The sequence below is a fragment of the Tachypleus tridentatus genome, chromosome 4 (genome assembly GCF_004210375.1).
Source record: "Tachypleus tridentatus isolate NWPU-2018 chromosome 4, ASM421037v1, whole genome shotgun sequence".
Lineage (NCBI taxonomy): Eukaryota > Metazoa > Arthropoda > Merostomata > Xiphosura > Limulidae > Tachypleus > Tachypleus tridentatus.
Window position 1 is genome coordinate 71,686,988 of NC_134828.1, and position 21,473 is coordinate 71,708,460.

General features: G+C 34.1%; 1 protein-coding gene across 4 annotated transcripts in view; it reads left to right on the forward strand.

Moving 5' to 3' along the window:
* Window positions 1–21,473, forward strand: part of LOC143249408 (neuronal acetylcholine receptor subunit alpha-7-like) — an 88,943-nt gene that overhangs the window by 45,498 nt on the left and 21,972 nt on the right. The window contains exons 3-4 of one of the 4 annotated variants that reach the window (XM_076499204.1): window positions 481–525; window positions 722–766. The exons of 1 other annotated variant lie outside the window; for it this stretch is intronic. In XM_076499204.1, coding sequence (XP_076355319.1) covers window positions 481–525; window positions 722–766 — 90 coding nt within the window. The remainder of the gene's footprint in view (window positions 1–480; window positions 526–721; window positions 767–21,473) is intronic. 2 more of the 4 variants (XM_076499206.1, XM_076499205.1) reach the window with 2 other exon arrangements.

Consider the following 21,473-nt stretch of genomic DNA (forward strand, 5'->3'; position numbering starts at 1 on the left):
CTGTGATCTGATTTCCTGGCCTGACTGGATTGAAATATGAGATAAGATATCAATTTAAGATCAATAATAAAAATGTCCCTATTCTATACCTCAGAGTATTCGCGTTTAACCTTTATTTGAAAATAGTAACTCAGTTGAATTTTCTCTTGGGATTTCAACGTAGCTAAAATATTAATTCTTTTCTAAGCTACAGATTTTTTTCACCAGTTTCTTACAATCAGGTCTTATTGAAAAAGTACCTGTCAATAGTTGTACACGTGGGAGTATGTTTATTTTAAAGTGCCTGTCAGTAGTTGTATTTGTGGGAGTGTGTTTGTTTTGTGTATTCATGTGTAGAAGCCCGTGAATTTATTTATTCCCATTTTTCGTATCTATTTTGCACTTAAATGTTGCAGAGAAACTTATGTATTTTTATTATAAAACAAATACATTGATTTTAGCTTCTTCTCTTCTTCTTTTCACCTTCATTTCTTTCTGCAGGACGAAAAGAGCCAAATAATTACGTCAAATTTGTGGTTAAACATGGTAAGTGACTCACATGGTAAGTACTTGTACGATAGTAATAATTAAGCTCTTTTGTAGGCCTTCTTCGCTTAGTGGAAGGTAGAATACGTGTAATGACCAACTACTTTTTCCTCATGGATTAATGTCCATTAATTCCCAAAGTGTGTGTGTGTGTATATTTTTGAAGAAAAATCTCACATATATTTTTCCTTTTTAGGATGAAAAGAACCAACAAATTATAACAAATATCTGGTTAACGTTGGTAAGTCATGACCTAAACTCAGTTTTCTAAAAACCATTAAGGCTATTCCCTAAAGTGTTTTACTTGTGAGGTGGGGGCTAATTAATTAATATTAAATCTAAAAAATATATATATAATAAATAAGGCTCAATAAACTAAGTTTCTTATGCTTTTTACTTTTTATTATAACAAGTAACACTTCAGTGACTAATTTAGATTCTCAATTTTAGACGAAAATAATAAAACAAATTTTAGCAGTGTATATGGAAAGATGTAAAGGTATTGATGTATTACGTTGTATCATACGTTTCTATTAATTTTGCAAATAAAGTAAAGCTTCAGATATTTTATGAAAATGTGAAAACATTATGATATTAGACTTTTGTGGAGTAGCTGACAATTAATAAGAAATCATACAATAAAAGTTAAAGAAAGTACTCGGTACGTTTTTGGAGATAATTAACAAGCCTCATCACAATAGGGAATTGCCTTAAAGAGGATAAATAACGTTGGACTTTAACAAGCAAATTAAATTAACTGCAAAAGCTTTGCAAAATATAAACCAAACAATTAAATAAAACTAAAGTTTTTTTTTGCTAATGATATTCTTAACCTTTGGACTAAATCTCGCATTTACAATCTTTACGAATATTTACAATTCAGAAAACATTTTAAAGATAACTCACTCCAACTATGTATCATTCAACTGCATTTATCCTCTTGGACTTTTCTTTTGTCCATATTTTTTTCAATTCAATCTCGCACGTCTTGATGTATGCATGCATTTTAAACGCCCTGTTTACTTAAAAAGAAAATACCAACCTGCATGAGATATACTTTCGTCCGTATTTTTTACTTCTCAAATTAAAGCTCGGGAAACTCAAAACCAAGCACGAAATATGTATCAAAAAGAAACAAAATGCTATAAATGTAATAAACAACTTACAATAAAAATATAACGAAATTACAACGGTTTAAACACTCATATGATGTACGCATTTTATAGTTTGCTTAAAAACTTGATGACTAATCGAAAATCTTTGCATGTTTTAAAAACGAATCTAATAAACTCGAGTTATTTTTTCGTTTAAATGTATACAGAAGATGTAACGATTTGTTTTGTTTTACAACATAGGCAGCATAAATATTGATAATAAAGAATTATAGCAAGTTACGATAATGAAGTCTACTTTATATTGTAAGCCACAATATAATTATTAGCATATTTATATCATATTTCTGGCCTGTAACAAGGTTCCGTGTCTCATACAGCTAAATATAAAAAAATAACTATACCAGTGACTTAATTACATCGTAACAAAATTTATAATGATTATATTCTTAAAACAAAATCTAGAACATTGATTTTTCTGAAGATCTTTGTTAATTCAGACTCTTATAGAGAAAAATAGAGAAAAACATAATAAAATGAATTTGATCACTTGATCATACATTTTATTTTAATTTGAAAACACTTTGTTTGTTCTTTAGTGATTGAATATGAAATGATTTATAACCCTTATCCGTAGATCTCGCATCAATAAAGGACATTTTTATTCTTTAGGCCTTTTATTACGTTGCATGAAAAAATGGCAATGTTTTATAATGGACATGGTTTTACAACTATTCTAAGCGATATTGTATACAATCATTTTGCATGGAGTACAGCATCGTACATTAAAACTGTTCCTTACGTAGACGTTATCATGTTCTTCATAACTACCATTTATTTGAATTCAATTGTCTATCTAAACCATCTGGATTTATCGCTTTGTATATTTAATACAAATATAAAAGAGCTCGCTGTATAGCTTTCTCTGCATATTAATAAAATAAATAAATAGATGAAAGATACAGCGCTATTCGAGACTCATGTAAAAGTTTTACACTTTTCTTTACTTTGGGAACATATATTAATAACTAACTTCAAGATCCTACAGATATATTTTGCTTAGAATAAGACCACGTTAAAGATTGACGTCATTAAACGAAAACTGTAACTAAATATACAAGCCAGTATAAACACAAACTCAAGTGTAATTACTGTTGAACGTGTCTTTTTTAATCTTGTAAGAAGAATAAAACTTTATATTATAAGTAGTGTATGAAAATCTTTTATAATTTAATGATGGAAACTATTCTCATTCTTAAGTGAAAACAAGTTTTGATTGGGCTTATGTCACAGAGTATTTATTTGAGTTATAACATTAAAAAATATCAGCGAAGTGGATTTTGAATATTCCGGAAGTAATATCTATCGATCATCGTGTTCTGTGACACACAATATTTTTCTCATCATTATTTATTTTAACTTCCATCTTTGGATACAACTTTCATTATAATGTATCTAGGAGCAGTTAGTAGGTTCTGGAATGTCCAGTGCATTATGTATATATAAATATATATATGAGTAATAAATGCTTTCCTAATAAGAACTCCCTCGAAAGCCTAAAGAAGTGATTAGATTTTGACTTCATTTTAAAATCTTGACAGGTTGGCAGCATTTAATGAAAACAGAATTAAATTCCATATGTACTCTGATGTCATGACAATCAATATATGTTTGAAATTACACAAAAAGTGTAAGAATATTATAACAGTTCAACAGTCGTTGTAGATTTTTCCAACTTTTTATTTCATAAAAAATATATGCTTATGACATTATTTCAGTGTAGTTAAATTTTTATTGAAAGCTACTTAAATACAACGTAAGCATTCTAAAAGATTCAAGGATTAAGTAATCTTAGAAGACCTAAAGAAAAATTGGCACATGGTTTTGAGTCATATTTCGTACAAGTAAATTATTTTGACCATATTATTGCAAGGTGTATTGCAATAATACAGACATTCAAGCCTTTCTTGCCACTCTTATAAATCATAAGTTTTCTTTAAAACTTATCTTTTATCATTAAGTCCATTGGGATTCTTTACAGACCTTGTTTCAGTAAGTTCCCTATCTCCTATAATATTAATAAAAATAGTATTTCCAGCTCTTATTTCAACGAAGTTCTTGATTTTTTTGGTAACCTCAATATTATAATTTCTAGACCCTGTTCCAGTAAGTTTCTTAACTGATTGGATAATTAAATCAATTCAAATGTTTGTGCGTACGATGACTTTATGAGTCTAATTCAGGTGCTCACAAACAGTGAGTTGCAATGTCTGTGGGGTTCAAAACGGAAGCGCAAAAGAATTGAAAGGACTCAATTGAGACTGCTGGTGTAGTTATGGAAAACAAATTATGTTAAATCATCTGTAAAACAATAAGAAACCAGAAGGTCACTGGCAAGAGCAGTAAAGTAACATTATTTTACTTCCTTCTAGAAAACAGGCTTTCACATAAGGATTCAACATAATTAAACTTTTTCAACATTTCTCGTTTAAAACGCTCTTTATGCTTCGTAACTTATAATGGTATCACCAAAGTAATTCACTCACAATGTCTTTTGAGTGTTACGTAACTTTAGTTAACTTGTCTGAAACATGTTTATCATTCGCTAAACTCCCGAACTCCCGAATTTATAATATTTCAGTTCACTGCCCCAGGAGTATTCTATTTTTATTTCCTATCCCCTTACGATATTTGGCAAATAATAATAAATACTCTTTTTGAAAATTTGTTATAGCAATGTTTCAAATTTCTGAGGCAAAAGAAAATATCTTTTTTCACGTGCTTTTCATTCTATAGAAAGGTTACTCGATATCGTTCATCACTACGAAGTGTGGGGTGTCCCTGTGGTAGAAGTCCGGATATTAACCTACCTCACTCACGTTAGACAATACCCACAATAAAAATATTTTTCTTTGGCTGATGACTCTATAGTCCTAGACCAGTTTTATTCCTAAAATTTTTATTTTGAGTTTGTTTTTCATAAATGTCAGACATTCACATCTTTGGTAGGAAAAATGGGAACCAAAGCGCAAGGTCAGACCCTTAAAGTTATAAGGCTACATCTGCAAATACCTTGCTATGTTTTATGTTAGTTGTTGAACATTAGGATTATCAGTGAACTTCTTTATTATCGCCCAGAAAGGAGAAAAAACTTATAACGTGGTCTATCAAGAAGCATCCAAAGTATCGACAAACACTGAGGTTACAGAGAGAGATTAGCGAAAGTAGTAACGTAAAGCAAAATAACCGTAACACCATTTCAGTAGTGTATAATAAAGTAGGAATGAAATAAATAGGTGCAAACTAAAGTAGTTTTACAGTAAATTATATGTGAAATCAGTTATGAAAATAAATACAAATTCTTAGTTTAATTTATTAGTTCAAGTCTAACATTCAATACGTATTCTATTAAACGTAAGACGGTTGTCTCAGCTTATTATATTCTCCAGTGGCATTCAGCTTGTTCTGAGTGCTAATAATGATTATAACTAAAAAAGGTATAAACATTAAGTCTTTAATTTAAGTTACATCTAAAAATAGTTTTTTTTTTCTCTGAACGTTTTGGAGTTGTTTAACCTTTTCTCTCTCGCTGTTTATAACTTTAAATTTCGTGTTTTAGATAGTTTAAAAAAATCAGAATTTCAATTTATTTTCGGAAAACGTTTAAAAACTTTTCTCTCATGAAATAATGGATTTGATTCCTCTCTATAGACACAACAGATAGCCATACGTCATTTTATTGCAGCACAACTTACTGTCGCTCCGATGCGAAATTCTAAGTACCTCTTATGATTCATAGAAGCCTCAGCGTACCAGTCAAGCGTCTCCAGTAACGTAATTATTTCTATATCTACCCTAACGGGTCAATTCTTTAACTCATTTGTCTTTTGCCACTTCCCAAACTTAATCTAATTCAACTCTTTTTGAAAGCAAATAATTTTAAGTTAGCTTTTCTGATTCGTTGTTTTTCTTCTTGTGTTTTCATTTGAATTATTTTCATCATCCAAATTCTCCATTATTCCATGATTTATATTTTTCTTCCCGTTATTTGTTGCCGTTTCCAAAACATAGTTCAATTCAACATTTTTTACTAATTCTCAGATTTGTATTTTTGTTTCCATGTTCATGTTGATAAAGAGTATTTTGCAGAAATCCTTCACATATTGTTCCTTCAGTAAGTGATGATTAGGAAGAAAAATCTTTTTATAGACCTGCGGGAACTAGAATAATGAGGCTTAAAGGCTATACTGCAAAAACATTTAAAATTTAGAAAATAATACCCAGGTGCACAACCTTAAAATCGTCTTAGCATACATGATAAGTTTCATGTTTCTGGGTTATTACGTATTGGAACTATGACGCTCACACAGACATAGACAGGTTCTTTCGCTCGGGTTATTAGGTTAAAAGTGTGTGTATTCTGATCCTGTTTTAGCATAAAGATATAACTTACATGATTTTGTAGTACGCAATATGACATCTAAGCTATTGTTGGAACGCATTGCTACCAAAACGCACTGGTTTTTCTATATATATTGGAAGTTGTTACATATGGAGACACTAGGTTTTCCAATCAAATCGTTTCAGGTTATCAGTTTTATTAGGGATTCCAATCAAAGGTTTCAGATATATGTTTTTTTTTAATGCGGTTACTTGAAGTTTCTCTTAAAACTGAAAAATGTTATTTTTTAGGATGTGTAAAACCCCTTTTATAGATGTTTGGTTTAGAGCAAAGTCGCATTAGGCTATTTCTTGTGTTCACTGGTATGAATCGAATCCTGCATTTTTGCGTTGTAAGTTCGTAAACTTGCCGACATACCACCAGGGTGTCCTTATAGATGAGCAGTAACGTAACGTTTGTTTGTTTTGTTTTTGCTTTGAATTAAGTACAAAGCTACACAATGGGCTATCTGTGCTCTGCCACCACGGGTATCGAAACCCGGTTTTTAGCGTTGTAAGTCCGCAGACATACCGCTAAGCCACTGGGAGGCATAACGTAACGTTATTAAATTCCCTTTCCATTTAACTTAACGTTCATCTTATGGAATATTAAACTATGCCTAACAAACATGTTGAAAAATTATGTAATGTATAGTGACGCCTTTGGAGTACTTACGCCGAAAAAAACACACTAAAAATGCCCCCAGTGGCACAGCGGTTCCTCTGCGGACTTATATTGCAAGAATTCAAGTTTCGATCCCCTTGATTGGCAGAGCACAGATAGTTCATTGTGTAGCTTTGTGCTTAATTAGAAACAAACAAATAAGACTTAGAAATTTTTAAAAGTTGTTATGTGTGTGTTTTGGAATAGCCATAGCTGATTGATTAGCCTGTTCAGACTATGAATCCAAGGGTTTACGGGTCGTGTTTTGTTGTCACAAAAACGTACTTTGTACGTTGAGACGGCGACTATGCTATGAGAGTAACGAACGATTCCATTATTTGATCAGACAAGAACAGCATAAGAGTTTGACATCGGAGTTGTTACCACCTGCTGCCCTTACAGTCTGTCATTCTAAAAACGAGGATGTTTACGCGCAGAAAGCTTTTGTGTGACGTTCTCGAGAAATTTCTAAAATATATAAATCTAAGTATTTGTTTTGATACAATTAAAAGACGTACTTCAGTGACACACTGAACCAGCCATTTTACCTACCTGCAGTTTCCATTTCCGGTGCTTCAGTGCTCAGTGGTAAGTCTGAGTGCTCACAACGTTTAAAATCCGGTTTCAATACCCGCAGTGAGCACAACACAGATAGCCCATTACGTAGCTTTATGTTTAATAATAAACGAAACAAACGTATTTGCAAGAATGAATTTCGGGCTGAATGCAAAGTTATGTATTATCAAATGATTTTAGAAGTATTACTACATTGCGGTATAAGCAATATATTGTTCTGCCGAATTTCAAGTATTAAATATTGTACAATGTACAAGACTGAAAAGCAGTTGAATTATAAAACAACTTTAAAAATGGCAAAGTGGGAAGCTTTATTGCCATTCAAATGAACTGAGCACTGGCATGAAAACTAATCAGAAATTCACTCCATCTTACCTGAATGACCAAAGGTTCTGTGTTTTGTAGAATAAGTTTTTACATTTTTACAAAATTGTAGTAATAACTTAAAGTATTTTTTACAATATTCCACGTTTTATTTCTTAAAATTTAATATAAAAAAGAGTTAATGGATTCCCATTAACATTATCTTATCTTTAGTAATAAATATTTATGTTCTGTTAAAGAACATATCTCTTTCAAAGAATACGTACTGAAAAGAATGCAACACATATTTGCCTATTAAAGAAAACTAAAACGGAAAAATATATTTTATTCTTTTACTTGACCTTAGTGGCATATTTAAATATAATTACGCCTGCTATGTTTCATAAAACTAGCTTGTGTGTAATTGTGGTTATTTCAGTACAAACAATACAATAATACACGCTTACAACTACGTTATCACACTGGATTGTGTGAAAGTTCTGCCCCTTTTAGACTGTGGAAATAACACTGTTGATATTACGACACATGGCACTCTCTCGGTTTGGTTGCACCTCACACTATAGCACCTGCATTCGTTACAGGCAGACCAGCTGTTATGATTCTCTGTCTCGAATCTTGCAGGTGTTTCAGATATAAGATAAACCCGAAGCGTTTAATATACCCTCCTCAACTGCATAAAAAGTGTAACATTAAGAGAGCTTGTAGGAAACTCCAAATAACAGGATAATTTTCACACGTCTTAAGCAGCTATTGTAAGAAACGAGAAAAATATACGTACTTAGTGAAACACAAGCATGTATTGGACAACGTGTTGTGAATGGCAGGATTTAGAAGTATTACGTACCAATATTCAAATATTTGGTATATGGCATTTTTTGTACGTTAGAATATCTGACAAGTTATTTTTACTTCGCTTCTGATATAAGTAGATGCATTGTTTAAAATTTATCGGGCTATTCTTTTTTTTCTTCTCTCTTCGACATTATTAATAATAAACTATTTTCGTTCTCTACAATATTAATGAGCGTTGATAACATTTTGTGTGATTTTTTTTCACTACGGTATCATTATTATTGAAAGGGCATCCAAGTATGTATTTTATATTTTGTGCTTAAAAAACAATGAGTTTTAGTTTTTCACGCTATTTTGGTATTTTCTTGCTCGCGGATTTCCCTTAGAGAAACCAGTTAGACTCTGTTAGAGGAAAGATATTGAGTTAAAGAATGTGTACCTTTTGATCTCTCCGATGTATAACTGAGTTCGTCAGAAAGAAAAAAAGTCAAATCACGAAAGGCGCACAAGAACAATAGTTACTAACGAATATAAAAATAAAATCATAGGTAAAACAAAGAATGAGAGCAAGTGTGTATAGTTGTGATTGTGTGTTTGACAGGTGAGAAACCTTAGCTTGTCTTCTCTCACCTGTTCCGGAGGTACTAAATATGTAAGTTAAACTAGAATCTTGTAATATTTAAATTAAACTCCAAACCTAAGTAAAACATTAAGAGTTTGAATAAAATACTACACTAAAACTTAAAAATAAAATATAAAAGCTAAAGAAAAGTTAAGTGACAAACGTTACTAAAATCTCCTCTCATGCCAAAAGTGAAGTTTAAAGTTGCAGTAGAAGTCTGATTTTGAAAGTTCAGAAAAAGCTCTAAAAATCCTTGTAAGTAAGAAAGAACATCTCTTTTAATTTGTTTGTTTGTTTTAAATTTCGCGCAAAGCTACTCGAGGGCTATCTGCGCTAGCCGTCCCTAATTTAGGGGTGTAAGACTAGAGGGAAGGCAGCTAGTCATCACCACCCGCCGCCAACTCTTGGGCTACTCTTTTACCAACGAATATTGGAAATGACCGTCACATTATAACGCCCCTACGACTGAAAGGGCGAGCATGTTTTGTGCGACTGGGATTCGAACCCGCGACCCTCGGATAACAAGTCGAACGTCTTAACACACTTGGCCATGCCGGGCCATGTCTTTTAATACAAAACATATAACAACAACAACCAAAAACCAGGTTTATATACTAGATGCTATTCTGCATATGACCTCTATTCATTCATTCTCGAATACTGGGTCGGGCGTAATTCTGGGTCATTACTCGATTTGTTGACAGAAAATATAGTTCTTTATTGCTGAAAGTCAGATGCTATCTTTTCTGCAAAAAAATCAGTTAACTGCTAATTAGCAGACAAGAATTTCACGGACAAAGCTAACAAGAAGCAAAGTTAGATGTGTTTGCTAGAACGATTTTTCACGTTCAGATTCAACTGAAAGAAGATATAGACATTTTGAAAACATTACATATTAACACGCAATGTCGTCCTATTCCACATTTTCTCCTCTTTACCTCCAGGCTAATCTGGCCACCCCTAGCTTTAAAAGTACAGAAAATTAGTAATTTCATGTCGTTAAAAAACGTTATAAGTTTTTCCTTTCAATTAGACCACTTGCTCAACAATGATATGCAATACTACAAAAAAAATAAGTTCACAGTTCACCTTCCTCCTTTTCAATACAATATACAGAAACAAAGAAAATATCTTTTGACAAACAAAACTGTAGGTAACACAAAACCCTTTAATAAGGAAGAACATCAAATAGATTCCTGGAAAATTAAAGTTATACATGTGATAGAAATAAAACCTTCAACAATACAGCTTGAAGTAACCTTTTGCAACTTAATTTACCTATTATTTATAAGGGTGGACAGCTAACAATAATGGTAGTTCAAAAGCAAATTTAAAACAAAACGTGATAACATGAAAACAAAAAACACACTCAACTTAAAACATACCTCTGTATATATATATATATATATATATATATTTAACTCTTCTTAGATATGAACAATTGAGCTCAAGCTTTCAGAGCTTAAATTCAACCAAGCATTTTTAAACTTAAAGAAACTATACAAAACAATACTAAAAAGGTATAAATTAAACACATAAAATAGCCTTAAACAGTAAAGGGAAAGAACAGGAAAAGAAACATTTACAAGTCACAAAATCGCTTTAAAGTTTTCTCAAAACCATAACTCTTGAACCAAGTAATAAAATAAACAATTCGTAAAGTCAATGTTTATAAAATGAAATACTTACAAAAAATATGAAATCAAAATATACTCTTCAAAAAAAAGAAACGCAAAAGGCAAAATATGAGACAAATTGTTAACAAGTTTATTCCGGGTAGTTCTGTATGACATGTGTGAAATTTTGCACATTCACTGCTGAACATCCAAAGTCTGCGAAGGCGAAGTCCACGCTTACTAGTTGAAGTTTAACGTCGCTCAACGTCAATAACGAGTATGTCCCTCGTGAGCATCAATAACTGCTTGGCATCTCCTGCCCATGGAAGCGATGAGATGATGAATCACATCCTGTGGAATGGCTGTCCACTCAGCCTGCAAAGCTGCTGCAAGCTGAGGTGGAGTCTGCGGTTGAGGTTGTCGCCGTCGCAGACGTCGGTCCAACTCGTCCTAAAGATGTTCGATGGGGTTTAAATCTGGTGATCTGGAGGGCCAGGGAAGAACGTTGATGTTGTGGTGTCTCAATAAGACAGTGGTGAGTCGGGCTGTGTGAGAACGGGTGTTGTCATGTTGAAAAACGTTGTTGACGTTCACCATGATGGGTTGCACATGGGGCTTAAGAATCTCGTAGACGGTTACGTACGGTCTGATCGAAAATCCTACGCAGCTCTGGTATGGTTGAGACAGTAGACGTCGCAGTGGTGGTTCTATCCCGAAGGTAACGTAACCGGATGTTGCGATCTTGTGCGGGTGTGGTCACACGAGGTCTTCCAGATCGTGGACGGTCACAAGTTGATCCATGTTGTTGGTGACGATTCCATAGCCTTGTGATGGTGCTTGGGTGGACATTCACAGCTCTGGCAACATCTGATCGAGATTCGCCTGCTTCCAAGCGACCAATGGCGTTGTTGCGTTGTGCTTCAGTCACTCTTGGCGTAACTGTATTGCGTGTCGGTGGCTTAACACTGAGCTATGGAAACCGAGAACCCGTCACTTTTATAGGGATTTTGAACATGTTGCACTTGCAGAACATGCAGATCTCTCAAACAAGTTTATTGGACACGCATGCGTTTTGGCGAAAAATCCGATGTTTTCCTCCGTTTTCAAAGTGCACAACTTTTATTGTCATTTTGGTCTGACAATCAGTGCCTTAACACGTGTAACATCACATACTCTGAGCTTGTAACGCTATTACATATATTTCTATTTAAAATAACAAAAATATCCCTTTTGCGTTTCTTGTTTTGAAGAGTATATATTTCATATAAAACTATTCTAATAGCACACTTCATTGCAGCATAGATTACTAATACACTGGTTGTTTTAAATTACGCTGTGTAATGACTTTAGACATACTAATTAAAACCATTTATACCTCAATCACATTATGATGGTTGTAACAACCTGTAACAAGGACTAAAAGATTTTTGCATTAAAACGCAGTACGTATTCTTTACACAGAATCATAAGTATACTCCAAATAAGCATACTTAAAACATGTATTAAACTAAAATCACTCATACTAATCACATTAATATACGTAAATATACAAGTGCACCATCAGGTAATAACTAAGATGAAAGGAAAGTGTCCAACTACTCATGACAACTTCAGATGGCCTGGCATGGCCTAGCGCGTAAGGCGTGCGACTCGTAATCCGAGGGTCGCGGGTTCGAGCCCGCGTCGCGCCAAACATGCTCGCCCTCCCAGCCGTGGGGGCGTATAATGTGACGGTCAATCCCACTTTTCGTTGGTAAAAGAGTAGCCCAAGAGTTGGCGGTGGGTGGTGATGACTAGCTGTCTTCCTTCTAGTCTTACACTGCTAAATTAGGGACGGCTAGCACAGATAGCCCTCGAGTAACTTTGTGCGAAATTCCAAAAAAAAACAAACAAACAACTTCAGAACTCCTATCTACGGATCACGAAATAAGCTCCGTGTCTCGGTGTCTTCATGAGTGACTTCCAAGAAATGAATATTGGCAAAACTGTGAAACAGCTGGTGGCATACGTATATGACTTTACAAATGAAATCGGTATCATTCACAGTGACTCACCGTACTGTCTGGAAACAATAAACATCATCCGTAAAGTCTGACAACACTACGCACCAGCCGTAGCGTCTAGCAACAGAATGCACCAACCATAATGTCTGACAACACTATGAACCATCCGTTCCACAACACTACGCTCTGCTTCACTGTTTCGAGAATAAATTAATTAAGTTTTAGTTACTTGAACAACTTTCCATGTTCAGGGTCAACTGGAAAAAAATATTGATATGTTTAAAATAAAAATAACTAAGGGAACAGAAACCACATGGTACCATGTTGTACCACACTCTTTCATGCTTTATAAGAATGAAAATTTTCATGATATAAACTCCCGTTTTGCCCCACAGCAAAATTTTGGGTATTTCTATACCCAGGCCCTGAAAAGAGGTACGTTATCCTGTGTTGTACTATTCTTATACCTTTCTACAGTTCTTCATGCAATACCTACGTCAATATGTTTCCCTGTCCTCTTTGCCTTCCCCGCCCCTGACACCCTTTCCCCCATTCTCAACATAGCTCGTCCCTCCTTTTCTCCTCCGACTTCATTTGTCACCTTCACGACTATAACCAACTAATCTCAAGTCATTATTCAGAAATAGTCCTAGACATAAACTATCCAAATATCCACTTTGCTCATCGAGAGGTCTTTAACCCTCAGCCATGTGCGGGGCTGAAGAGAAACAAAAGTTTCTGAGCGCCCCTGGTTTCCCTTAGGGGTCTCCCTAAGGTCTTTAAAACCAAGATTACTGCCAAGTCTTAATAATAATAAAAAAATGATATAAGAAGTTAGGTGTCACGTCGTTGATACGTGACGCTTCAGGCTTATAAGAAAATGTCTTCGTTCTGTGATAAGTTTTCTAGTGTCACTTTTGAGTATTTTAAAGCATATTGATTTTTAGTGCGTTGTATATTTTAAATTGGTGCATTACTGCAATTGTAGGTCAATTATAAGTCAGAGTTCTATTTATTCTTGCAAAAAGAGGGAAAAATTACAATTTCATTTGCAGTTCTGCTCTAAATTTCATTTTACAGAGGCTGTGTTAATTGTAGATTATTTTTTAGTTTACTTTCCTCTTATTATATTTCCTTTACAATCTCCATAAATTACAATGTCCACGTTAGCTTCGCGATTTGATGATTTTTATATAGTTAGAATGAAACTTAGTGCTCCTTGCGGCGGCACTGATAATAACTTAGCTAGCTCGTCAGTGATTATATCAAGTGAAGATGTATCCAACTAATATTAGGTAGTTAGACATTCTTAAGCATGATGTTGGCTAAGTGGACCATAACTATGTTGCTTGTTTTAAGAGAAAACCAGGTTCTATTGGTGAAAGCAATATATGATACTTCATTTTTATGTCTGCCGTAAAATACATGAAATGGGTAACCATCGTTCCTTTCCTAAGCCTAGGAACGTATATTGCACCTGAAGACATTGTGGTATGTCGTTAAACCTATCAATAATTCTTGTAAACAATGTTTCAATGGAGTTGATGAACAGATTCTGCTTTTGAGCGAGAAATCTTCAGATATATCATTTCTTACGATATATGAGGATGAAATGTATTTTTATCTTTCAAAGCGATGCAAAGTAGATATTACTGCATTGTTTATCAGTTTTTATTTTTAATTATTTTTAATTCTTTAAATAATATATTTCTTCAGTTAGATTTCACTTTCACTCACCACCGATTCTTTCAGTTTGCTGTGCACGTGTATGTTAAGGAAGGGGAGCTTTTCTAGGAATGGTTTTGCAAAGAATGATTTAATTCAAAATTTGGCCCAGCATGGCCAGTTGGTTTAATGCGTTCGACTCGTAATCCGAGGGTCGCGGGTTCGAATCCCGGTCGCACCAAGCATGCTCGCCCTTTCAACCGTGGGGGCGTTATTATGTTTCGGTCAATCCCACTATTTGTTGGTAAAAGAGTAGCCCAAGAGTTGGCAGTGGGTGGTGATGACTAGCTGCCTTCATTCTAGTCTTACACTGCTAAATTAGGGACGGCTAGCCAGATAACCCTCGAATAGCTTTGCGCGAAATTCAAAAAACAAACAAAAACCAAAAAAATTCAAAATTTTGATCAATATGCCTTTTAAGGTTACGACATTTAGTACAGACAAATTACTTGTAACTATAATACTATTTTCAGATAGCCCTCATTCACAATACCATATAACAAAATGTTGCTATCAAGAAGTCAATTGGAATTTTTATGTCAATTTTAAATGTAAATTTTTTTTCGTTAAGTTTTAATAAATGTATTTTGTAGACAAATTATGCAAACACCAACTTAAATAAGTAAGTAAATTGTAATCGAATAAGCTAATGGTTTCCAAACCGAACTCATGGTCCATCTGAGTAGATAAGCTATGTTTTGAGACCCATCCGGAGGAGGAATACTGTTTTAATATATCTTAAAAGGTCGAGTAGTATATATAGATATTTAGAGAAATATACTAGATATATTTCAGCAGGGTGCCCGAAAGAGTTCTAATTCAAGAGTAAATAAAACCAAAATTAAGAGTAACCAGTATTTTTATTTCTTGCTTTTGAAGTTCATATTTCATACTGCGTTGTAGCTTACAGAATGCATAATTCCTCGCGATATTCATGGCATGCTTACATTTTACTGACGTCACGACAGTACAAATTGGAACGTTAAGCATCCCTTACGTGACGTCATTTTAGTGCCTACCGATTGACTGACAGATAACATACTACTGTTCAGTGATCCCTCCAGGCGTTCTTCGGTTTCTTTTCGATGAAATACCATTTTGTAACCATTATATGGTACACATTTTTAACTTAAAAATATGTCTTATTGTATTTTGCGTTACGTCAAACAGATTAGGAACCTCTGTCTCAAGTTACTTGTAAAACTGTATATTTCTTAAGTTGTTCTATATGGGCTAGCCATCCCTAATTTAGCAGTGTGAGGCAAGAGAAAAGTCCTCATCATTCACCGCTAACTCTTGGGATGCTCTTTTATCAACGAATAGTAGGATTGCTTGTCACATTATAATCCCCCCAGGGCTGAAAGGGCAAGCATGTTTGGTGTGATGGGGATTTGAATTCGCGACTCTCATATTATGAGTCATATACCCTGACCACATGGTAATGCCGGGCCTAGCCCAATGGCCTGGTGCTTAGTTTCAAACAAATAGTAAATGTTCACAACAAAATACGCAACCAATTAAGGTGTAAATAATATATTGTTCTTTTGTTCAGTAATTTTTCAAATTATTAAGACTAACGCATCACAAATAAAGACAATCAGTGTTTGTCACAACATATTTTCAAATACAACTTCCTGTTCAACTCGCTAAAAATAAAGTTTGGTTTGTTTTGATTTTCGCGCAAAATTACACGAGGGCTATTTGCGCTAGCCATTTCTAAGTCAGCAGTGATACACCAGATGGAAGGCAGCTAATCAATGTTACACATTACCAGCTCTTGGGCTACTCTTTTAGTAACAAATAGGGACATTGGCTGTTACATCTCTCATGGCCGAAGGGGCGAGCATGTTTGGTGTGACGGGAATTCGAACTCGCGATCAGAAGAGTGCGTGTTGAGTGCCCTAATCGCCAAACCAAGCCAGGCAAAAAACTTTAAGAAGCAGGTTACACTATTCATACGGCGTCTTCATAAAGCTGCTGTCATTCAAAAAGATGTTTATTGGAAAAGACATTTTACTTTGTTTTCATGATAAAGAAGAAACAAAATTTTAGCCTAGCTGTTCACGTAGAATAGCAAAAACTGTTTGTCTTGATAGAGTTATTTCTGCACTCTTTAACTCGTTTCTTTCAAACGTGGCCCTGCATATCCAGGTGGTTAGGGCGCTCGACCCGCAGTCCTAGAGTTGCAGTTTCGAATCTCTGACAGCCCTAAGATGCTCGTTCTTTCATCCGTGGGAGCGTTATATTGTAATAGCCAATCCCGCTATTCGTTGATAAAAGAGTAGCCCAAGAGTTGGCGGTGGGTAATAATAACCATCTTTTTTCCATCTAGTCTAACACTGCTAAATTAAAACGACTAGTGCAAATAACCTTCGTGCAGCTTTGCGCGAAATTTAAAACAAACAAACACTTCTTTTAAACGACAAATATAATTTATTTTGAAATTAATATTTTTTTAAATAACGTATATAATAAACATTTTCACTTGGTGATATTTTTAAAAATAATTTCGACAGGTATTAAAAATAGTTACAAGCTTGAATTAAATTTCTTCGACGCAAAGTTATATTATAACCATTTTTAGAAAAAAAGAGGTTAATCAAATAACCCAAAAAGCTTTTTACGGTAAAAACCCATTTGCTTGGCTAGGAATGTTTTTTTGCAAATATTTTTCGTTTTTTTTTAAATTAGTATTCGATAAGATGTGTGTTGTTTTTAGCGTGCAAGAACGTAAACCTTAGAACTCTCGGTTTGTGTCCCTTTATTGCAAAATGATGTTTCGCATTCTGATTACATTGGTGCATTATTAAAACGACTGTCCAGTCCGATTATTCGATTAAAAGAGTCCAATATTTGGCGAATGGTGTTTTGCCGAACTATTTTTTTTTGTGTCACTTCAAAACTGGGGTCAGCTTACTCAGATAATCTCAGGTAGCTTTTATTATTGTTTTCTTTCTTTCCTGTTTACAACAATGTATTACGTATTTTGACTATAGTAACTCTTTTATTAAATGATTAAAGTCATAATTATTGATTCTGATTGACTGGAAATACCACTTTGTTTTATTAGTTGATGGGAAATGTGGACAACAAAAACAACGATTAAATAAACTACGAAAATAGTGCAACCGCTATTAATTCGCCCGACATGGACAGGTGGGTTAAGAAATTCGACTCATAATCTGAGGGTTGCTGATTTGAATCCCTGTAGCACCAAATATGCTCGCCCTTTTAGCTGTGGGGGTGTTATAATGCTACGATCAATTCCACTATTCGTTGATAAAAGAGTAGCCCAAGAGTGGGCGGTGGATAATGATGATTAGCTGCCTTTCCTCTAGTCTTACAGTGCTAAATTAGGGACGGTTAGCGCAGATAGCCCTCGTGTAGCTTTGCTCCAAATGTAAAAAACAAACAATTTATTAACTTACTTAATACTAAAATTCTTCACACTCATCAGATGGCAATATTTGACTTATTACATGTTTTATGACTTATTACTCATGAAAGATAGAATTAGAATTAATCGCAGATTTCTTATCAGAACACAATTTCGCGGTTGCATCTGTTTTGAACTGCTTATTTTAAATATTTTTATTACAATCATTTTAAAGCAATAAAGTTTACTTTTTTCTGAAATATTTATTTTTGAAGTGCGCACCATGGCGACATCTATATGGTTTTCTTTAACAATTTCGTTGATGACATTACGAAACTGCATATAATAAGAAATATAGAAAGACATCATAACAAAACTACTCGATAACTCGAACTCTTTTCAAAACAAAGATATTTATTTCTTACTGGGAATTGGGGATGAGCAGAAAGTTAGGGAAGCGACATTCAGTGACTTCTTATAGCTAGTTGATCATTGTTACATGCGTGACAAGTGATGATTTCGGGTGAACAAACAACATGATGTTCAGTGAAGACGACAAACAAAATCAACTAAAACGTACTGTTTGTTTTTTGAATTTCGCGCAAAGCTTGTTTGTTTGTTTGTTTTGGAATTTCGCACAAAGCTACTCGAGGGCTATCTGTGCCAGCCGTCCCTAATTTAGCAGTGTAAGACTAGAGGGAAGGCAGCTAGTCATCACCACCCACCGCCAACTCTTGGGCTACTCTTTTACCAACGAAAAGTTGGAATGACCGTCACATTATAACGCCCCCACGGCTGGGAGAGCGAGCATGTTTGGCGCGACTGGGATTCAAACCCGCGACCCTCAGATTACGAGTCCAGTGCCTTAACCCCCTGGCCGTGCTGGGCCTTCTAAATAAGTAAAATAGAAATAAATAAAATACTTAAAATTTGAAATTTCAAAAATAATCTGGGATCTAAAAGTAGTTATAAATTGCCTACGAAAAGTAACTACTATGGATAAATGTTATCATAGTTAGTATACCACACGATTACATAATCTTATTTTTGATCAGTTACTTATATTTTATTATTATTATTATATACTAATATCTAACTAGTTTATTTTACACGTTTCGGCTCTTAATATTATGTCGTATTTTAAAAAAACAATCCTTAGAAAGATTATTTTTGTGATAGTAGGTTCAATAAGAATTCTTCGTAGAAGGGCTAATGCGCTATTCACTCGTTCAGATTTTTCACCATTGGGACTTGAATTGATTAATTATTTAAATGTTTTTAAAAGGTTCATCCACGTGTTGCTAACTTCTATGTTAGGTTGATCGAGTGTGTTTTCTGTTAGGCAGACACAGAAGACTTTTTTTACCTTTGTTTTTCTGCTGTACGACTCGTTCGCCATTACTTTTGTATTATCCCTTTTTATTGTATGGTCTTTTTCTTCTTTCTTATTATATGGTGTTGCAGATAAATTGGTATTTCAATCTTGTATGCTTGTTATTCTCCTAAATTCTAATATCTGTGGATTTTTTTTTCTCTCTCCATTGTGTTGGAGTTCACATCCACAAAAAATGATGTAAAAGTTGTTTCTATTCTTCATTCAGTTGTTAGTACAGTGTTGTAGCTTCTGGATACTATTCCAGTTTCAAGGTTTTAAAAGTTAAGTTGACACAGGAGAATATGATTGTAGGTTTTCAATGCTCTTAGCTTTGGACATTCGTATTACTTAACCTCTTTTCTAAGACAATCATTATCAATAAGAGTTGAAATAAAGTGCTTTTCTCTTTTTCTGGCCCGGCATAGCTAGGTGGTTAAGGCACTCGACTCGTAATTTGAGGGTCGCATGTTCGAATCTCCGTCACACCAAACATGTTCGCCTTCTCTGTCGTGGGGGCGTTATAAATTGACGGTCATTCACCCTATTCATTGATAAAAGAGTAGCCCAAGAGTTGGCGGTGGGTGGTGATGACTAACTACCTTTCCTCTTGTCTTATACTACTAAATTATGGACGGCTAGCGCAGATAGCCCTCGAGTAGCTTTGCGCGAAATTCAAATACTCTTTTTCTTTGCACTTTATTTATTAGGAATCTTGTTAAATCTGGACACTGCACGTTTTAAGACACTTTGATTTACGCTTGATGTAGTTTGATACATAGTTGAGGTGCATGTATTTATTTGCGAGTTTTCCGTAAACTCTTGTGTTTTGTGAGTTATATGCTTATGTAACCATCACGTCACTACCACCAAAGAAACAGTCCTTAATTGGACGACAGAAAGTGGCAATTCGAACGTTGGCTATAAAACTGTCAATAACTAGTAACCCTTCGATTGCTGAACCGTAAGCTTCAGGGCTTATAACTTTAATAATTACTGTTCGTTCGACAGCAGCGACGCATACAACGCAGATAAGCTAAACAGCTTTGCACTTGAACACAAAGAAACAAACATGGCATTAGTACATAGAAGTTTTAATAAAAAAATTAGTTACAAAATATATAATTACTTTTAGCTAGTAACTATGACAAACCTGATACCAGATGACACTTAATTTTAATATGAATAATGATTACAGAGATGTTGTTGTTTAGAATTAAATTATAAAAATGAAAGAATTAATATTAATAAAAAAAAATAATAAGACGTGATAAAATTTAACTGATAAAACAAATTAGAAATAAAATTGAAATACACATCTCTGGTGTGAAAACTATGTTTCTCATATACGTGAATCAAGGCTGATTGATTTTGGACTCAACGTTAATATTACTGAAATGAAAATTATTCGTAGTGGTAATCCAATAGGTTGCTTGTAGTTTTCTGTCTGCAGGCTTATATTCTAAACGTAGTTTTGATTACCACGAAAACGATATTATTAGCTCGTTAAAGTGCTGAACAATAACAAGATATTTTGTAGTAATGCTTGAAGTCGTATCATTGTCAAAACGCTCTTTTCACGATACATCTCGGTTAGTCCAAAATGTTCATGTTGTAAAGTATAAATAATGTTGTACAATTAACCACTTTAGTAATCTTAAAGAGTTCTGATTATGTTTGTCAAAGAAAATATCAGAAGTTTTCGTGAACTGCTAGGAATACGTGCTTTAAGGGAAGATAACAACCAATGGTTTCCCATCCAGGGGTGCGAGATAACATTTGTTTGGGCCACCTTCACCTTTATTCTTAAATAAATAATTACTGTTAGGTGTGCGAGAACATATTAAAATTTTTAAGGGTTCAGGGCATAAAAAAAGGTTGTGAACCACTGTCTTAAACAATACAAAGTTGGAAAGAAGCTTACTTGACGTTAACGAGACAAAGCAAAATATCTTCCGGTATATTTTTCAAGGTGAAATTATTAATACAAATTGGACTAATTTGTTTCAAAACCTTGAATTATCTAACTTAGGCCTAAGATTGTTATTTGGAAAATGTTATATTAACCTCAAAAGTGTTTTTTCGCTGGCATTTTAAGGTTATTCTCACGTAGGCCTAATTTGACAGTGCGTTTCCAAAGTGATGACAGAAATTTGTGAACGTCTTCTGATTTTGTAACATAACTGAAGCTAATAAGAACAATTTATACGAGGAAAATATTACACATAAGTCGAAAAATAAACAAGAATGTATTCATGAACCTTATAATAGAGATCTCAAACTTTTAACTTTGGATCCCCACCCCCACTCCAAGACCACTGAGGTT